Source organism: Eupeodes corollae, chromosome 3 (assembly GCF_945859685.1).
Source record: "Eupeodes corollae chromosome 3, idEupCoro1.1, whole genome shotgun sequence".
NCBI classification, from domain to species: Eukaryota; Metazoa; Arthropoda; class Insecta; order Diptera; family Syrphidae; genus Eupeodes; species Eupeodes corollae.
Genome location: NC_079149.1, coordinates 117,217,040 through 117,237,666, shown reverse-complemented (window position 1 = coordinate 117,237,666; position 20,627 = coordinate 117,217,040). Strand labels below are relative to the sequence as shown.

Here is a 20,627-nt window from a genome sequence, read left to right as displayed (position 1 = left end):
TTTTGTTTGTCTTTAACAATATAATATAGATTATAACTTTACAATATTCATATTTCAAAAAACAAGATTTTCTTTTTTATTAATATTATAAGTATGTATAATTTAATCAAATTTTATTTAGAATAATTTTTATTAATATTCTATAATATATTTTTTGTGTTATAAACACACTCTCATAACAGTGAATATATAGATATTTTTTTCATATTCATTACATCTATACAAAAATGAAAAATTAAATTTCTTATATAAAAATTAACTAACTCAATGTATCATACATTTTATATAAATGTATATTATATAGTTTCGCACACCATTTTATTTTGTGATGATTTATTCATTTCATATCATCAACATTTAAATCTTACATTTATCATTTTCGGTCACTTAAACATTTAGTTCATCGATTTTTAATTTATAAATATTTTTTTTTAATTATACAAAATAATAACATAAAAATATGTGCACACACAAAAGCTTTTAAGGTGATATTGTATCATCTTTTTGTATTTTTTTGTTGAAAATACAATAATTTTGATTTGTTTTTGTTTAAATATTAATTTTGGGCACTCTTATCAAGAATCATCGCTGAATTAATTGACTTATTTAAAACGAAATTATTAAAACTATGGGATAATGGCTTCATGATGTTTTGACTTATCTTGGATATTTGTTTGTGTGTTTGCTTCATAGATGAATCAACATGATTTTTTTTAGTTTTATTTTAATATATTTTTTTTTTAAATTTATTGATATTTGAATTTTTAGTAAAATATATTTTCTTTAATAAAAAATGGATTATTATATAAGAAATATTTTAAATAAAATTCTTATTACTCGAGCCTTCAAACTATTACAAAAACGGGGTATTTCATCTTGAGAGTGCGTTTTTACGTTTAATAAAAAAATTTGAATTAAAAAAGATATGTCAAATGATTTATGCAAATAATTTTGTTTTCGGTTCAAATATTTCATCAATTTTTTAATTTTAAGAAATCTACGCACAGAAATTTAAATTTGAAGAAAAGAACAAAAACCACACTCACAATTGAAATACCCTGTTGACAAGAAAAAATACTCTTCTTAACAATAAAAGATTGAACAAACAAAAAATATAGAAAAAAGTTGAATTATTATTATCACAGTCAAATATTTACATAACTTACTCCGCACAAAAATATTTTTTTATTTTATACTCGTAGCATTAAACATACGTGGATTATAATATACTCATTTTTTGTTTTTTTTTTTTGTTTTATATCCTTAAACATAACCGTATTACATCAACATTTATATTTACAAGGACATTTTTTGTGTGTATACTTTCTCCTTCTTTTCACAAGGGATTTGTATATCTATTACATTCCAACCTCGTTCTTAACGATGTTTCAACATACCTGGAGTAAATGCCTGCATACTGTAATACCTTTCGGTGTCTTCCTTTGTGACACTTGTGACATGATGGAATTGACAAGGATGTGAAATCTGTGACTTGGGTGGCAATGGTGCGGGCTTTGGGCGCTTCTGTTTTTGTTTGGACTTCTTGCGACCAGGAGCACTCAATGCAATATTTTCCGGATCGCTAACTAGCCTTTCGACTTGTGTATAAAGTTCAAGAGCAGCATCCTTCGAATCGAAACTGAAGCCAATTTTCTTCTGATGATTGCTCGAAAAACACATTGTATGAAACGATGGACCGTCAACTTTGTAATTTGACAAATTATCGATTTTGTCACTCCATAGGGCAAACGACGAACCCCTTTCAGCTATAACCAATGTAACACGAGGCAACGAACGTGACCGGGCTACCCCTTTGTCATGGAGTAGAACCGGAATTCCAGTGAAAACCAAACGCCAGTCATCCTTACCACTGCCCTCGTATAAGTTGGCCAACGAAGAGCTGACGAAAATTTCTGTACCAAGGCCACTGAAAAAACTTTCGACTTGGGCACGTTCGTTATCGGTTAGAAGGGTGCTGCTTGTTTCAATGCTGATGGTGTCATCTGCATCGGAATTGATGAAGAGACCATTTGTGGGGTTGGCTGATGATGACCAGTCCTGATTGATTTCGCATGTTTCTGATGCGGTTCCCTCGGAAGATTCACTTGGTGGGGCTGAATCCCCAACCGAACCCAAACGACGACGTGGTGGCATGTGTGGCATCTGAAATGAGAGCACAAAAAAGGAAAATCATGTACAAACTATTTTTTCTTTATTGTCTGTAAGTTAATATTTTTTTTTAAACAAGAAAATATTTTTGTAAAGCGAGGTTTAGATTGAAAAGTTTTTGAGGGCATTGAAATGACTAAAACAAAACTTTTCTTGTTTGGAATCTATAATTCAGTTGGAAGTGAGAAATAGAAAAGTACATATATGTATATGAACAGTACATATTCCTGTTGTACCCTTTTTCATAGAATCAATACAATCCTAAGAGGGATAAGAAGGAAGATAAATCTGTGGATACTTTACACAGATACACAGAAACAAGCTCCCCGCATCGCTCTTTCACACATTTTTGTGGGACATATATTTAAACATGCATGTTAAACTTTTATCTTCGGTGTTTTATGTTGCCTGCGACATGAATTTCTATTGCCCTACATTTGTCGAATTTCCTGGTGCTGAAATGAGATAGTGTGTATGACAAGAAAATATTCATATTCAAATTTGTGACAATTCAAATAAAATTCGATTTTCTATTTTTATTTCTTAAAGCAAAGACAATACAAAAATTGTGTTTAAAGTTATATTTATTTAACCAACAATGTTACTTTTATCTATAGAATTCTTATGGTCAGAGTAAAATTTTAGCGAATCAAAATTTTAAGTACTTCGTATTTGAACTAGAGCTGGGCATGTATAGAGGAGGTGAAGAACTGTTTTCTCCTTTTCCCCTCATCTATACAGCTTCTGCAAAAATCGTTTGAGAATACGTGGCTTGCTTTCCGGTAATGACACCGATTATCCAGCTCTTATGCAATCTACTAAGAGATAGCAAGCAACTTGATCGCTTTGAATTTAGTGTAGATGTTTTTTGTGACCTATGTGGTGATTATATTTCACCTGATGTTTGCTTTTCTCATAGCGTCTTGTATTATCAATAGTTTACATGCAGCAATGGGTGAAGAAAGCTTAGTAAATATTTGTTAAACCTAGAGTTTGGTAAAAAAGCGATTTGTGATGGAACTTATTTTTCCAACATAAAATGTTAAGTTTTGTATGCTTTCCTGTGGATCCTTTCTTTCAAAGACTTACTGTATCAATGTTTATATGCCAAACTTACTTTGGGTCAGGCAATACCTCACCCGGAAATGTTTTAATGGGTTTTGTGGGATAGAAAATAACTTCCTGACTCTGTACTTCTTCCTATGTATCACATAAATGTATGTGTATATACATATGTTGACACAGGATAAGAAGAAAGGTGTATTTTTGCGGTTAGAAACGATAATACATACATAAGAAGGGAGAATGGAACAAAAAGTAAAATACACTTAAGCGCCTTTTTGATTGTAAAAAGAACACTAGTTTTACAGAATATTACAAAAAAATAAACATTTGTTAAGTCCTTTCTAAAAATAAATATAAATATAATGCAAGTATCTTCCATTCCATAATTGAAATTTAATACGTAATTTTATTTATTGAAAATGTGATTTCAATTGAATGCGATTTGATATATGATTCATTCATATATGCGATGATATAATAACAAAATCATTATTTTATGATAATAATGTAATTTATCATATTTTATTTACCCATCAATATGCGAGTATATGACGCATGATGAGATCAGTTAAAGAAATGACTCGAAAATTAAAACAGAAATACACAAACATCAAACGAAATTGTAAACAAATTATTTAAACGTGCTGATTTTTCAAAAATATTTATACGTTCTTAACTTTAATATTTTGTTTTTGTATTTGTTAAAAAGTGTTATTTTCATTTGCGTGCTAATTCAATATATCTCCATAATATTCTAAGTTAACTTTGTTAAGGAACTCAGAAAGTGTACCTAACTATGAATTTAATTTTATATAGATATAGAGGGTGTTTTTTTTTTTCAATGTGTTAAGTTTGAATTTTTGAAATGCTTTTCTGATTTAATTAAATTTTTAAACACATAAAACATTAAATCTTTTAAATTTCATAGTGAAGTAAAAAAAAAATTTAAAGAAAATCTACATTTGGTTTGATTGTGTGTTTAACCTAAACAGGATGTGTTCGTTGACAGCAAAACAAAATAACTTGTGAAACTTATAATTTTTAAAACAAAACCGTTTGATTTAAATGTGTATCAGAAGTTGTTTATTTGGCTCCAAAGTAATTTTTTTAAAATTCAAAGGTCTTCAGAGTATAGAAAATACTTCTTTAAATTTTAAATAAGAATTTTTTTAAAAGCAATTCAAAGTAAAAATGTTAACAATGAAATTTTGAACATCTAACAATATGTTAGGTAAAATTAAATTCATAGTTTTTAACAATTAACTACAAACTACTAAAAAGTTCTTAACACTTCGAACGTTGTTTTCTGATTTAAATATATAAGAAAATATAATGTAAGACTGCACCTGTATTCTACGAGCCTGTTCGAAAATAGAAATTTTCTTTTAAGATTAAATTGAATTAGATTTCCATGGTAGAGGAGTCTGTCTTCACCCTTACGCGCCAAACCATTACGTCGATTGAGTTTAAACTGAGAATATAAGACTCGTGTTAGGGTTTTTTTAATTTTTTAAGACGAAAAATAACAGTAGTCTAAATACAAATGTTTTGTCAAAAATCAAAAACTCAAAAACTAAAACTAAATTTTCCCTCCTTCCTTTCAAAGAAAACCATATTTTTGTATTGCTCCAAGAGGGTACCCTTGGAACTACCCATAGGATGTTATTGTAATGGGTCCGATTTGTCAAATTGAAAATTTTGATATTTCTCGACGTTTCAAGGTTCCTAGAGTCGAAATAAAACATTTTTAGAAAGATGTATATGCGTGCGTTTGTATTTGTGTGTCGTTGTGTGTTGTCCATAGCTCAAGAACCAGAAGAGATATCGACTTCAAATAGATTTTGTTATACAGATAATAATGCAGAAAGGGCTCTCAAGAAAATTGAGTGGGTGGTTTTTTTTTACCATAAAACAATTATGTGCAACAGAAAATAACGATTTTGACATCTTTTGACAATTTTGAGAAAAATCAAATTGACAGTGTTTTTTGTAAAAAAAAATAAAAACATAAAGAAAAACAACTAAAATATCTTTTCAAAAACTTGAGATAATGGCTTAAAACTTATTATATCATATAAGAAATGTTGTTGTCAAGATTCAGAAAAATTTTGAGAAAAATTGATTAGACAGTTTTTTTTACAAAAAATTAAAACCTAAAAAACCTTTCCTAAAAGTTCTTAAAAATTGATTTTCGATAAAAATGTCTTTTCAAAAATTAAAAATATTGGTTTAAAACTAATTTTATTCAGTGATTTTTTGGTAAAAATACAATTATCCATTTTTTCATAAAAATATAAAATCTACAAAAAATAGTACGATTATTTGGTAAAAACGATGTTCGGTTCTCGATATCACGGGAACAATAGGAGGTATTGACTTCAAATTAATTTCATTCATCCAATTTGTATTTGTTTATATTTAAAACTTTTAAGAAATGCTACTAAAATTGGTCAACGACTAAAAAATCTCGTCGTATCCCAGTCTCTTTTTTCTATTTAAAATTTTGTCAATCTTAGTTTTTCGAATTGTTTGCTTTGACTATATTGCCTCCGTTTCCCTTTTTCACAGAATATAGGAGCACAAAACTAATTTTCCGTCTCTTCAATTTGTTATCATGAAACTAATTTTAGAGAAGCGTTTTTTAATCTATGAAATGACATTTTTCACTAAGAAACACCCTTTACGAAAAAAAAGTTCAGTCATGACCCACCAGGGTTAGCAATGTGTCGACGACAACGACCGACATACATCAACACTGTATGCGATTTCAATGTCATGAACGATGACAACGACTCTTGGCAGTGCATTTTCTTATTACTTTTCTTGTTTTATTTTCTTTTGATGTGAACGTGATTCTAATTGATTGAAACAATCAATGGAACCCCAACAGTATCTTGTCGTAGTTGTTGTTTAGTAATGCTTTGGGTTTGAGTTTAAGTTGACATTCATCATCAGGCTGAAAAGAAAATGTTGTATAGATACACGGGAAAAACAATTTGATGAATTAATAAATTCTAGGAAATAACACAAAGTATTCATATGTATTGTGCATATCTGTGTAATTTTTGTAAGTGGGTGGGCTTGAGTACAACTATTTGTATCTAGTAGTCTTATGGTTAGTCAGATTTTGTATTTGTTGCTTGCTTGCTTATATGACTTCTATGAACTATGAACAACATGGCGGAAGTTGCATCAAGAATTACTATTTTCTTCTGTTTTTTTTTCTTTATCGGCAAAAACGACAGCAAATTTATAGGGAAGTATTTTAATTTAATTTTATCCGATTTACTGATTCCTGGTTTGTCATAATGCACATGCACATAGTAGTTGATTTTATAATATATACGAGTATTTAATTTTTGTATCAAGCTTATAATATTTATATAAATAACAAAATTGAAAATAAACTGGTTTAAGGCTGATGGGAACTAGTTTTTCTCAACTGATGTTTATTTATCACATGAAAATAAAGAGCCTTGATTTGTTTATAGATCCCATGAAAAACATGTATGAAAAGCATGTAATTCACATCCTATATACAAAAATAACATTAAAACTAGAATGTAGGAATGGGAAGACCTATATTTTTGTCCTTTCAACTTGTTTTCTTTTTTTTGTAAATTTTTGTAAACATCAGGTAATGAAATTGAGAAAATTTAATGAGAAAACTTTTTAAACTAACTCACAAAAAGTTTGAAACAATTTTTTGAGAAAAAAAAAAACTAAATACTTTATATTGATATTTTTACGGCAAAGTAAATTCTATGGGAAAGATTCATCTTATTTTATAAATAGTAAAAATTGACTATTTAAACCGTTGATTCTATACGAATCATTTCACAAAATAACTTTTTTTCGTTACTTCAATTTTTATCACTTTTGGGGAGAAGAAAAAGTTTTATTTTTATTTAGTCGTTGACATAAAAAATACATTTCGAAAATGTCAAGGTAACAGAGAGATATAAATAGATAAAATAAAGCCAAATTGAAATTGGAATTTTTATTTATTTGCATTTAAAATAATTTAATTTAAATATTCATTTTCAACTTAGAAGTTTAAGAAACTTTCTAGTTTAGCTAACATTTTGATCTTATTTGTTTCAGTTGGAGCCATGGGGACGTGACTCATTTTCATGTCCCAGTGTTCGTGCTTTTTTAATAGGATGAAATTACAACTAAACCGTGTCGTAATGTCAAACCTTTATAATGTCAAAAGCTAGATAGTAAGGAACCAAACAAATTTATTTGACTTCTCAGACATCTCTTCGTTGACTATCATGATTTTTTATTTTCAATTTATGTCTAAAAATGTACATGAGAAAAAATAAGAAAAAATCAATTATTAATAACTTTGATTTTGACAGCGTGTTTTCTAGAACTGATATCTTGTAACTTGTTTTGAGATGTACCATATATATAAAAATACTAGTAAGTTTTGATATAGGACATCTTTTTGTATACAATTAAATACTTTTATTTTAAGGATAACACTGGCCAAAAAGATTTTGTATTTTTACACAATTTATATTTTTCTATTTGGTTTTGATGGCCTTGGTTTTTTTAATAAACGCTGAGCAGTTACTGTAACAGTTTTAAGACAAAAATGCGTGACAGTATAAAAATAAGTTTTTGAAATATATTACACAAATATCACACATTTGTTGAAAATGATTAATCTTATTATTATCAGTATCTGCTTTTATTTAAAATTTGTTTGAGTCAAAATTTGATTTTAAACATATTTATTATTAACAGTTTTTCGTGCAGGTTTTTATGTTTTGTAGGCTAACTTTTAATTGAATTTAAAAAAAACCGGAAAGAATCATGTAGTTTCTTTAAAAAACAGAGTTTTTCATAAATGTGCACTTTTTACAGTTCAAACTTCCATTATCAGTACTTTTCTTGTAGACAATTTAAAATCCTTCTAATAATAAAGCCATTAAGTTCTTAATACAAAATAAAATATTTTTGACTCATTAAAGCAAATTTATTTTAAATTCAATACAAACAGCAATCTGACACTTGAATGTTGAATAAGTCCTGCAGCAAGAATATTAAAAATTTAACTTTCTCTAGGCAATTAAAAAATTGTTCAACGACGACGGAACAAATACAATAGACTCAAAGGATATAATATCAAGCACAGATAAATTGCACAAGGCAAAATTAATCCTTAACGAAACTTTGATGAAATAAGTACCTTAGAGTAATGAACAAAATATAAATAAAAATATTTACAAGCTGAGAGAATTAGAAAACTTCACAGGATGTGCTTTAAGGACATATAGAAAATACAGCAACAACAAAAACATCTTTATATATTTAACTCATCAGAAAAGGTATACCTATTTGTGTATCACAAAAGACGGTATGTTTCATGATTTTGGGGATTCTATTTTATGACTTAGGCAATAGGCATACATAACAAAATATGGGTTGAGGATGACTAAAGGACTGAAGCATAAAATGCTATTGGTATAGTAGAATATTATACTCATACAAACATACACATTCTTTGATGTAGGTTACTCCCTATTCCTATAAAAGAGAATCGAGAATTGGGAGATTAGGTTATGATGTTCACTTGCCTTAATCCAAGATCTAAACATAAAATAGGGCTTAATTTATGTGCATGCATAACCTAAGGAAGACTTTGTAGGTTATCATGGGCAATTAAGTGAGGGTTGCTAGGTAATTTTGCAGATAATTAAGACCTATACAAAATGCTACCCATGAAAGTTCGGGTTATATAAGCAACGCATTTAATATTTTCATACAAGATTATGGTTAAGTTTACAACGACATTTATTTATTTACTGTGTTAATTTTTAAAATAAATGACAAAAGTAATGAATTGTGTGTTTTTTAAGAGGCATATAACTTTGTGTAACAGTTAAACACAACAAATTCAATGGAATTACCAAAGTTTAGACTTTATGACTTTTTAAATTTTTATATTTAAAAGAAAATAGCATTTTTTTATAAAAAAGCAATCGAAGTTTATTTTATTGTAAGGAATAAAGTAAAACAATATTAATTGGAAACGATTTTAGTGAAAAAGCACCATATCCATAAATTTCTTCTCATTTTAATAAAAATCAAGGAATCAACTTACTAAGAAAATTTCCATTTCAAGCTATAGATTGGCTTTTATTCTTCTGCTAACTGCACTTTAAAAGCCTTAAAAGTTACATTATTTTAAAGATTTACGAGGAATAAACAAACCAGGATTTTTATTGATAACACTTGACTGACAAACACGGTTTCAATTCCTCTCAAATTATTTTATCAGCTGAGAAGATGTCTAATTTTAACCCAAAATTTCTTTAGTTTTCGAACTCACTTCAAAATGTTCACCATTTTGTGTAGTGAATTTAAACTATTTTAACTAACTTTTGACATTAAAGATATGTCATAGTTGTTAATTATTAAATGTCAAATGACAGCTTCAAAAGTAACAGGACAGCGGGCTATTAAAAATGAATATCAATTATGTTTATGTTGTCACCACTTTCGAATTTAAAGACAAATGTGTCTATGGCATGAAAAGGGCTGCTAACAGTGATCGTTTTGGGATGTAATGGATTCTCAAAAGTCTTATTACGACTATACTCACTCCGAAATGACAATTCAACTTTTTTATATACCCGTTCAGAACTAAAAGTGACTCATCACTGTAGATGATTTCACCATAAAAATGTGGTTCAATTTGGAAAAATATATGAGGAACAATAAATTCAACCACATTTAATTACTGCTACAATTATACCTACAGATGTTCTATTTTTCAAAAAAAAAGTATGTAAATTATCTTTCTAAAAGTCGTTTCTATTTTTTAATTTAAGTTAAGAACATACAAAATCGTCTAAAAATACCAAAAATACACGACACCGTGGCTTCTACGAACAAAATTTAGAATTCTACAGACTGAATTTTGACGCATGACAGAAAATAAGTGTCGATTTTAAACGGCTCCAAAGCCATTCATTTAATATTATCAACTATTCTTTCGTTTAAACAGTTGATAACCAGTTTTACAGTTGAAGCTTCCAAAATATGGCAACTACTAAATGTCAGATTTTCTCACGGATCACCACTTAGATTAATTTGTATATTATTCATAAATTGTGAATAAGTTTGAACGAAATTTCGAACGTACATACATAACTATGTATTTCTCTTTGAATACAGCTACGTATCTTCTGACTCCTTTTTTGTCATTTTTTTTTATTATTTATTTAAATAAGTTTGAGTTGTTCTCAAAGAACATAAGTTTAAATCTTGAAAATCCCAACCAAGAACAATTTATGCAAATTTTTATGGAAACCAAAAGAGAGTCCCATTTTATGTTTTGCATGTCTACCGTGGGATTCTATTTTCTAAAGAGTAGCTATAGGTATGAAGCTATACATGAAAGAGATTCACCTTATATGCAAATAATGCAAACAAAACAACTTTGATTTACCAAAAAGGAATACAAAAGCAACAACATCAAAAAAAACTGTTTCCAAGAAAATTTTCAGCTTTGATGCTTTCTAATCGATACTCTAAACACGTTCCATTTTAAACAAAAATGAAAAAAAACCTTTTTTTGTTTTGCATATATTTTTTTGGTACCAAACCAAAATAAACATTGACCCGATTTAATCCCCAGCCAATTTCAAGTCAACACCATCAGAAAATAAGTGAAAAAAGTAAGTAGGTAGGTATCTAACTTAACCTACCTACCTACCTACCTCTACCTACTCTACTTTATACTATAATAATAAGAGTGTCCTAATTTATGCGCACAAATCGACCGAACTAACCCTGGAACCGACTCAACTCCTTTCATCTGCATTCGCATGCTTTTATCCCACCCAACCCCACCATTCACTTAAGCAGCTATGCAACAAACTTTTTCAATGGAACGTTGTCGTCGTCGTGCTATTAACGAAAAACAAGAGAAAAAGATATATTTTTCAAAAACAACGAGACCGTCCATCCATTGGTATAAATCACATTTCATAGATACTTTTGCTTTTTTGTCTGTCCATTCTTCGTGTCGTATCGAGAGAAGTTCAAGGCGACCAACACACTATACGGTATTCAATGTTGAAAAATATTATTTTAGAGTCCGCATACGCCCCAGTGACCTTTCGAACAGGATATTTTTATTTTGTATATTTTGTTTTGTTTACATTTTTTTTCATTTTGTTGCAAATAGAGTCATTATGCAAATAACTTTAATTCAATGTGGATAAGATACTTGTGGTTTAATTTCGAACAATAATTTGTATTTGTATCTTTGTATATGTCCTGCTTCATGGGCTGAGCTTAATTTTATTTTGTTTTGTTGTGAGGACATTTTCGGACATTTGCTGTTGATTAAATTTAATCAGAGGGGAAAAATTAATAATCACTAAGTAGGAGTGTTGGAAAAAAAAGAAAAAGGATACAACATTATTTAGACAATTGAATATAATTTAAAATTGAGAGGATGTATAAGTTGATGCGATGAACAAAATAAAGTGGTAAACTTTATTATTTTAATAAAAACGATAAATTTTCTATTTTAACAAGTTGGGACAAATATTGGTTATCCCTAATTTCTCAGACTTAATTAATATTTTTTTTCTCATTATTTCAAATTAGTTTTATACTTGAGTAATGTATACATAAATATAGGGTGTCCCGTCCAAAATGAATATGATGATAGGCCATGTCGTGACCTTTTAGAACTTGGTGGCTTGTTTATCTTGGATCAAAACGTTTTTTTCGAGTAAGGGTTGTTTTAATAAAATTATTCGCTCACACTAACCATTAATAATATTTTTTTTAAATTGTATAGCATATTAAAATACACTAAATTAACTTTTTATAACTTTTAGTAAAAAGAATTGTATGGGTATTACCATAACTTAAATTTATTGAATACTTTGAGATTTCAATCAAAGCCAATTTTGCACTTCAATTGCTAAAGTTGTACCCAGATACAAATTTATATGATTTAATGTTGGTTGCGTATCTCAAAAATTGTCTTTGTTCTTTAAATTTCAAGGTGTGAATTTATCACACAGCTCAAATGAAAAGTTGTACTCACCCGTTCTAAGATGGTTTCAAACCAAATAAAAAACAAGTTTGGAACATTCTTTATAGGAAACCCTGATATGAAAGATAAAGCAACATCTGTTAAACTGACAGTAATTTACTTGGTCGCTTTTAAATATGGATTGAATGGATTTTCTGTGATTCGCCTATTTTACAGTCGTTAAAATATTCCTAGGACTATTTGCAATGTGGTGGATAAGTATAAAATCTATTGTAAACAATGAACCCGCATTGCCATGAGCACAATCCCTAAGTGTCTAGGAGAGTCTGAAGCTTTCTATTTTGAATCTGTGTCACTAACAAGAATTTAGCCTTCTCCATTTTCTTTTGGTGTGTTCTTAATTCTCCTTCTGAAGTCTCTTTTCTGAAACCTTTTCTACTGCTTCGTTCTATGTCCATTAATAAGGGGTGACTCACGTTTCGTGCGATTTAAGGCATTCAGACAAGTTTTTGTGATGCTTTGTTAAAGCTCATGTCTATACAGACAAGCCCGCTTCAATTAACGCATCGGAAGACAGCATTGAAGGATTTATTCGTAAGATATAAGATATTTGGAAAGAGTATGCCAAAATTGGACTAAGCGATTTTTTATTTTTTTTTAATTGTATGTGTTTTCTTATAGCTTTTTAAAAATCATCCCTTAATATGGATATTTGTTGAAGTACTAGGCAAAATAAATTAAGCGATTGTTGTCCTTACTGTTATGTTCAGCTAGAATATTTTATAAACAAAATTTCAATCCTAAAAAATATATTATGTTATTTTTGCCATTTTTTTTAAGTTTTCAAACCAACCGTCCATCGTCTTAAAATTCTTTAATTACTAGTTTTACTTTAAAGTGGCTTCACATTTTCTGAGAAACAGTTATAGCAATATTTTTTTTAACCGTTCAAGCCAATAAATAAATTTAAAATTACAAGAAATGCACAAAATCATCAAAATAATAAATTTTATTGAAAAATACTTCAAAAATAATTCCTAGAAAATTAAAATTCATTTACAAACGTATTATTACACTTATATCGATTGTAGTTTATATTTTGTTTGATAATTTACAAATAACCTTATCTTAATTGACACTTATTAATCTAGGCTGACCAAACAAAAACTTAACAAACCATATTGCTACATAAAAACCTTTATTTTTATAAAGAATTCATCAGCTTTTAAAACAAAAATAAACAATAAAGAATATTCTTGTGATAAGTAATTGAAATCCTATCAAAAAATAAACATACCTAAAGTGCTCATATATCACAATACCATTTTGCTGTTATAAATTGAATGCAATTTTGACCTAAATTTATCATCAAACCCAAAGCAGTCATATTTCAAATACAATAATAATAATAATCAAGACTTACTTTGTGTTCAATCACATCAAAGAGATATCAATATCAAATATATAATCTTCTACCTAACACAAGGTAAACTGAACTATATTCAGAACACAGAACACATTGCAATTGTTTTTATCAAAGTCGGGTCTTTGGTAAGATTTGATACATCAAAGAAGGATATCACAAAACATAACAACTTTTCTGTCTATTAAATAAAACAAAGCTATGAATAAGTATTGTTAAATTAGAAATAACTTTAATGTAATATTTCTATCGTATCAGACAAAATGTATGCATCCGAAGAGATGCCTCCTCCGTTACGTAGTCATCGCCTCCATTGCTGTCGTCGTTATAAGAGAGAGAGAAGCTTTTTCGTAATTAAAACCAATCAATTGCAGTAATAAATCCTCTGGGTAGATAGGTATATCGTATAATGTAATTGTAATCAAATTTCTTCCATAGTTTAACTGCAACCAATAAACAGATATCAGAGTTCAAGTTTACCTTCTTTTTTTTAATTCTTTGATCAACATCATATCAGATTATTGAGCCGACAAGGAAAGCCAGAATGGGATGTTTTTCTATATTATATACATGATCATGACGCCTGGACCGGGCGTGATACACAGTGGACTGTTTCATACATGCTAGACGTAAAAAATATTGTTTCAAATACATGTTTTAAGTTCAATTAAATATCAAATCACACAGATACATTTTTTTAAAGGAACTCTCCTTTTATAAAAAAATCAAAAACAAATTTTTTATACTAACTCTGAACCACACCCTAATTTTGAATATTTTTGAACGAACATTTTTCAAAATATCATCATCTGTGTTTTCTTTGCTTGAAATATCAGAATCCAAATAACAATATTTTTATGTTGATTTCAATATGTCGTTGTTGATGGTTTGAAAAATTTGCTTCAAAAATGTATAAGTGTATCGGAAGTATTTTTAAAAAGTGTCCATTGTGTTGACTTTTTTTTTACATTCAGTAACGCCTGCAATTTTTATTGCAGATTTTGTTGGCTTTCTTCTGTGAACTGATTTAGTCAGACTTAATACTGTTTCATAAATTCAAACAAATGAGCGTTTTGTACCAATTATAAAACTCAAGATTTATTTTTACTATTATTATAAATTATATCATCTCCAAAATAATTCTATGCATCAAAAAATGTGGTTTTGAAATCTGAAGTCTTAAATTTTTAGACAAATTAAGATGACAGTTTTTGTACAACACATAAAAACCTAGTTAATGTTGGTAAAATTTGAACGACTTGAATATCTAAAAAAATTTGAGAAATTGGCTTCAAATTAAGTGTTAAACATTTACAATTTTGTTTACAAAAATCAAATTGTCAGTTTTTTATATGCAAAATAAAAATCTACCAAAAAGTAGTTGATACTGATTTTCTTGAGACCAACAAAATAATGACTTCAAACTTTTTTTTCTTACACAAAATGTTCTTATCAATATATCGTCAATGTTTTAGAAAAATCAATAGACGGGCAATGATGGGAATTTTTCAGTGCGGGTCATATTAGAGCCTTCAATATTGATATTCTTATGAAAAAAGTTAGTTAATGTTTAAAATCTTAAAACCCCTAGAAACATACATAGTTCATGTCTATTCAAAGAATATTGATAAATGTTATCATCTTAAAACATTAAAATTTCTTATCATACCTTATCCTTAAAAATAATCTATTTTAAAAATTCTGTGCTTCAAATTTCTGTCAATATGCAATTTTTAGCCTATTAACCAATTTTCTTTTTCAGCCTTTTGCAGCATTTTGAAACATTGAATTTTGAATTACAGAAATTTTACATACAATTATCTCATACAGAATTTTGTAATAAAAAATTTTGATGTACAGTTTTATACGAACGTACAATATTATGCCCAATACAGTATTTCAACCCTAAACCGTCTAGCATTTACATAAAACGATCCACTGTTCTCTGATGGAATTCTAAGGGTCTAGATGCACTTTGTAACGTTTCGTTTACGAAAACCTTAGTCATGTAACAAGTTCAAAACATGCTGTCATGATGCACGCAATTATGCACTTGATATGGTGTTTCATTTTTGTGTCTCTTCTACTTCTATCGATCGAGATACAATATTCAAGGTCAGTGAAATGGAACAAAGTGAACAAGTATCTGATAGGTAGGTCTAGGTAGATAATTCATTTTTGTGAATATCTATTGCATCTTGAATATCTTTTTGTTTGTGCATCATCACATCACGATGCTATAGTAATGTTCAACCAGCCGACTCGCACTGATTTATCTGCTGTTGATGGTCAAAAGAAAGACTTTATTGATGTTGTTGTTATTTTTGGTTTGGCAAGTTATTGACGGGAGTAGCTAGCGAAACGGTCACCGGCATATCTATGGCCGGCGCGGCGACGTACGCTTTGTCTATAATCATCATAGTTAGCCATGTGTAATGAATTGAAAGTGAATGACTTGAGGTTGAAGTTCTATGATACAATGAGATTTGTTACACTTGAAGCAATTTTTTTTTTTTTCAATATGAAAATTTCAATTACTCTAGGTAAAATGTTTGTTTATTTGAATGAACTATGTCTATTTGCTATGTGAAACTTTGAAATTTGTTCCACCTGTTTCAGTAAGAACCGGCAGAGTGTAAGACAACCCAACATTTTTTAAGTTTTGTGAGCAAGATCTTCATCATTTTTTGTAGTGAATTTTAACAATTTGAATGCGTCTTATTAGAAAACTTTTTATATAGAAAACCTTTACAAACACTTTTTGTTTTAATAAAATGAACCTCTTAGGCAGTTCTCTTCCCCTTCAAAAAAACAAACTATTTGTTCATTAAGAAAAAACAATGAAAAAAAAAAACGAATAAACAAAAAAAAATTACTTTCACTTAAAAACAATAGAGTTTCATCAATGAATAAGGTTCCTATATTAACCCTCTTTTTCTTTCTCTTTTTTTTCTTCTTAAACTTTCCAATTTATTTTTATCAAAAAAAAATTGTTTTTGGACTTTATTTTTTCAGTATAAAAGAACAAAATTTCTTCTTCATAAATTTTCATTTAATATAGAAATTTTCTCTTCTCTCATTGAATTATCCCTTAAACTATTTTGGCTTAGTTTTTTTTTGAATTTAATACCAATAATAAAAATACATATACAAATCTCGTCTTCTTGAAGGAACAAACCAAAAGTTTTTGTCCTATCAAAAAAATCATCCCATCATCGTCCTTTTCATCAATTTTATGTTATGACCATCCATCTTGGGTTTTTTTCTATACATATAGAAAGAGTAGGTACTTCATTATCATCTGCTGGCCCTGACCGTCCAGAAAATTGATAAGATCAAGCATCAGAACATTGCTTACCCGTCGTCGTCGGGGCAAAAGGCGAGACCAAATCAAAAAAATAAAAGTCTCTAAAGCTTGGGCTTTAGACCCAACATCACTTCAGTAAAATAAATATGTGTCTATGTAATCTATATTAAGGTTCCTCTTTTTGTATTTTCCTTTTTTGAGACAGTTCTAGCTACTCTTCCCTTGGGTTGGTCATTCTGAATTTATCACTTCACCTTAGTTTGTTGTACATGAAGGGCCCAGCTATGGTTATTGTAAGAAAATCCTTGAGCTTGAGTAGATACTCGTATTCATAGAATTTTGAGGATTCACAACGTATCCTTTGTGATGTTTGCTCCTAGATACATATTGTATAAGTTTATATATATGTAAGTTCTTGTATATATAAAAGAGCGAGAGCATTATTTCATTTTACGTTGCGGGCTTCTACTGTTCTGCCACCGACCGCCACCGCCACAGCCACCATTACCCCGTGTTCTTGTACATGTAATCAAATCAAAGCATTGTTTTCTCAGGCTAAATAAATTGGGTGAAATATGTGGTCGAGACGGTCTGGTGCATGGTGTTGTGTGGCTTGGCTTGGGTTGGTTTGACTTGACTACATGTACGATGGGACATGTCAGGAAACAAGAAGAAGCATATCTTATATACGAGTTTTTAGCTTAGTTTATAAGATACATCTTGTTATGAGTTAATTTATGTGGTTTAACAAATTAAGTTAATCATTCAATGAAAGGATATATCACGCTAGTGGCAAAAAGATTTTCAAACAAAAACCCACTTGTAGTTTCGTAATCTATAAACACAATATACTCGATTCGGATTACAATAATAGTAACTATAGCTCTATGAAAAATAATGTCTCTAAATTATAGCTTATGGCATAGTTTTACATAACTGAACTCAAAGTATCAGTCTACCAATATAAACCGAACATTACATTCTTAGTTGAAAAGGAAATGAGTACATATTGGCGTTTTCAATTTTTTTTTTTGTAGATTTTTTAATTTTAAGCTCATAGTAAAAAACAGAGTAACCTACCAACATTACTCAAGTAATGGTCAAAATACCACCCAAAATGCTGTGAATCTTCCTTAATCGATAGTTTAAATGATATTGTTTTTCATACATTATTGCGAAGTCTAGACGATAACTGTGTTCAAAATTTAATAAATTCAGCGAAAAAAAGTAAGTATTGAAACTAGTGAAATATCAAATGGTTGGTCGTTTTAAGTAAAACTAGAGATATTGTAATTCAAAACAGTTTAAACAAAAATTTTCGAAAAAAGGTAAACTTATTTCAATACAAAATTAAAAAATATTTGTTTAAAGTATAAGTTTTACTTCGCCAAGATCCCCAGAATCGAAATTGAAAATGTGCTTCTCAAAGAACTGACAGAAATATCAACTTGAAATAAATCTTGTTTTACAGATAATAAATAAATAAAAAAAAAATACATCTAGTGGTTTTTTAATATATATGTATGTATGTACATAAATAAAAAAAAACTAAAAAAGCAGGTTCCACATATGATTTAGCAACCAAAATATGTACATAAATAAGGGTTCGAATCAAAGATTGACGTTTTTCATATCAGGTTTATTTCTAAGAATTGGATTATTTACAATAGTATTAAAAATTAGTATAAATAGATTTCAGACTCAAATAACTTGGTAAAAATTATGTAGAGGATATTGTTTTTGACATTTTGTAAAATTTTAGGAAAGAAACAATGTAGAACCTTCAAAATAATGGTTTTAAAAATTGGTAAAACTCGGTTTTCAACTTAAATATCTACGAAACAAAAAGGATATTGAAATCAAACTTATTTTATCATATGTGAAGTTGTGCTGATAACCATAAGTTAATTTCATAGAGAAATTCAATTGGCAAGATTTACAAAATAACGAAAGCCTACTAAAACTTAAAAAAAACAATGTGTTGACTCAAGTGCCTTGAGAACAAAGAAAGATATTGACTTCAAATTCTTTGCATCTTACACAATATGTTATTATTTTTATTTTGTAAAACATTTGAGAAATATCGAGAGGAGGGACAAAATGGGAGTTTGCCAATGTAAGTCGCAAGCCAGCCTCTTTATAATTACATTTTCAGCTTATGGAGTTGAATATATTATATGTTATTCGTGATAATTTAGTAACGAATTTCTCTTTGATCTTTAATAACTTTGGAAAACGTCTAAAACAAGACTTAAAAATTAAAAATTCTAAAGATTAGAAGATAAAGAAAGAAAAGCAATAAAATTTTTCAAAAAACAAAAAGACTCAAACCTTGAATATTTTAAAATTAATGAATATAATTTTTAATGTTCTCTTACTTTTATTGTTTTGAACATGAGGTCGTTTGTGACAAGAATAAATAATTATTACTACACTAATGTATGTTTCACTTAATAATGTTACACTCATATTTAGCACAATAATAACTATAACGCATATCATTAGTACGATATCACAAAATATCTATGCTGTCAAAGTCGTCTTCGACGACACGTTATAATGTAATTTCGTGTCGTGTTGGCTGTCGTCTTGACCACTTTATGGGGTGCAAATTCACAACTCGACCCTTAACGCTTGTTGCGTGATTTAAATTTATTATTTTCGCGATTTTTACGAAAAAACATGGTGATTTTCATTTGGCGAGTAAAATGGTATTTCTAAGGATGTTTGTCGGAGTGAACGAACATCTTAAGGTGCCTATGCATTCAAAATAATTATAGCTAGCTTCGTTCACATGCTTCATGTGATGGAAGAGAATTTCAAATTTGTTTTCGTCTTCACGTCGCGTCATAGTCGTTTCGTCAGAGCCACAACCGCCAGCAACGGTGACGATAAAGACATGGTGACAAGACGAGTGACTTGAAGCAAGAACAACACAATAAGTACTCATAATCTTAATATTACCATCATACCATTCCCAACGATTGAAGTGCGAGTTACCATTGTAGAGACAACGACCAACCGACGAAGACAACGTCGAGACGCGTCAAAACCAACAACTCAAGACACCTTCGCCACATACATATAGAGATAATTTACATTAGAGGGAAGTATCTGCGAGTTGAACATTTTGTGGTTAACCTTTGACAGCTAAATGGATCGATGATGATAATTTGCCATCATATTCTGTTGTTGATGCTGCAGATGATGATCTTGATGATGATTATGATAATTATGATGACGATGAGTTGTTATACATATAAATCTTCAACGTGTAGGATGGCGTAATGTTTATTTAGAAGCTACAAACGACCTTAAATGACGACGTCTACATTTGCCTATACACACTTTGTTTTAAGTATAAGCCTTAGTCAATATTGTAACTTACAATATACCTACTACATAACTTATATATACACAACACGTTTAGGAAAATCCTATGATACGAAAATATGCATCCATTTTCAGAACAATCATTTTAATGGATAGCTACTCAAAGTTTTATTTTGAATAATGAGACGATGGATGAAGATACGGTTGCTTTATTTTTAAATAAAAATAATGCCAGAGCAATTTAATTAAACGATTCGTTTAAGTCTTCATAAATAAAAAAAACTTTAATAAATGATTTT

The 20,627-nt window shown here is 29.0% G+C and overlaps 1 protein-coding gene across 4 annotated transcripts in view; it reads right to left on the bottom strand.

The window, feature by feature from the left end:
- Positions 1-532: 532 nt before the first annotated feature.
- LOC129952806 (uncharacterized) overlaps positions 533-20,627 on the bottom strand; it is an 84,285-nt gene continuing 64,190 nt past the window's right edge. For all 4 annotated transcript variants that reach the window (XM_056065643.1, XM_056065642.1, XM_056065644.1 and 1 more), the window contains one exon: positions 533-2,163. In XM_056065643.1, coding sequence (XP_055921618.1) covers positions 1,378-2,163 — 786 coding nt within the window. In that variant the 3' untranslated portion in view covers positions 533-1,377. The remainder of the gene's footprint in view (positions 2,164-20,627) is intronic.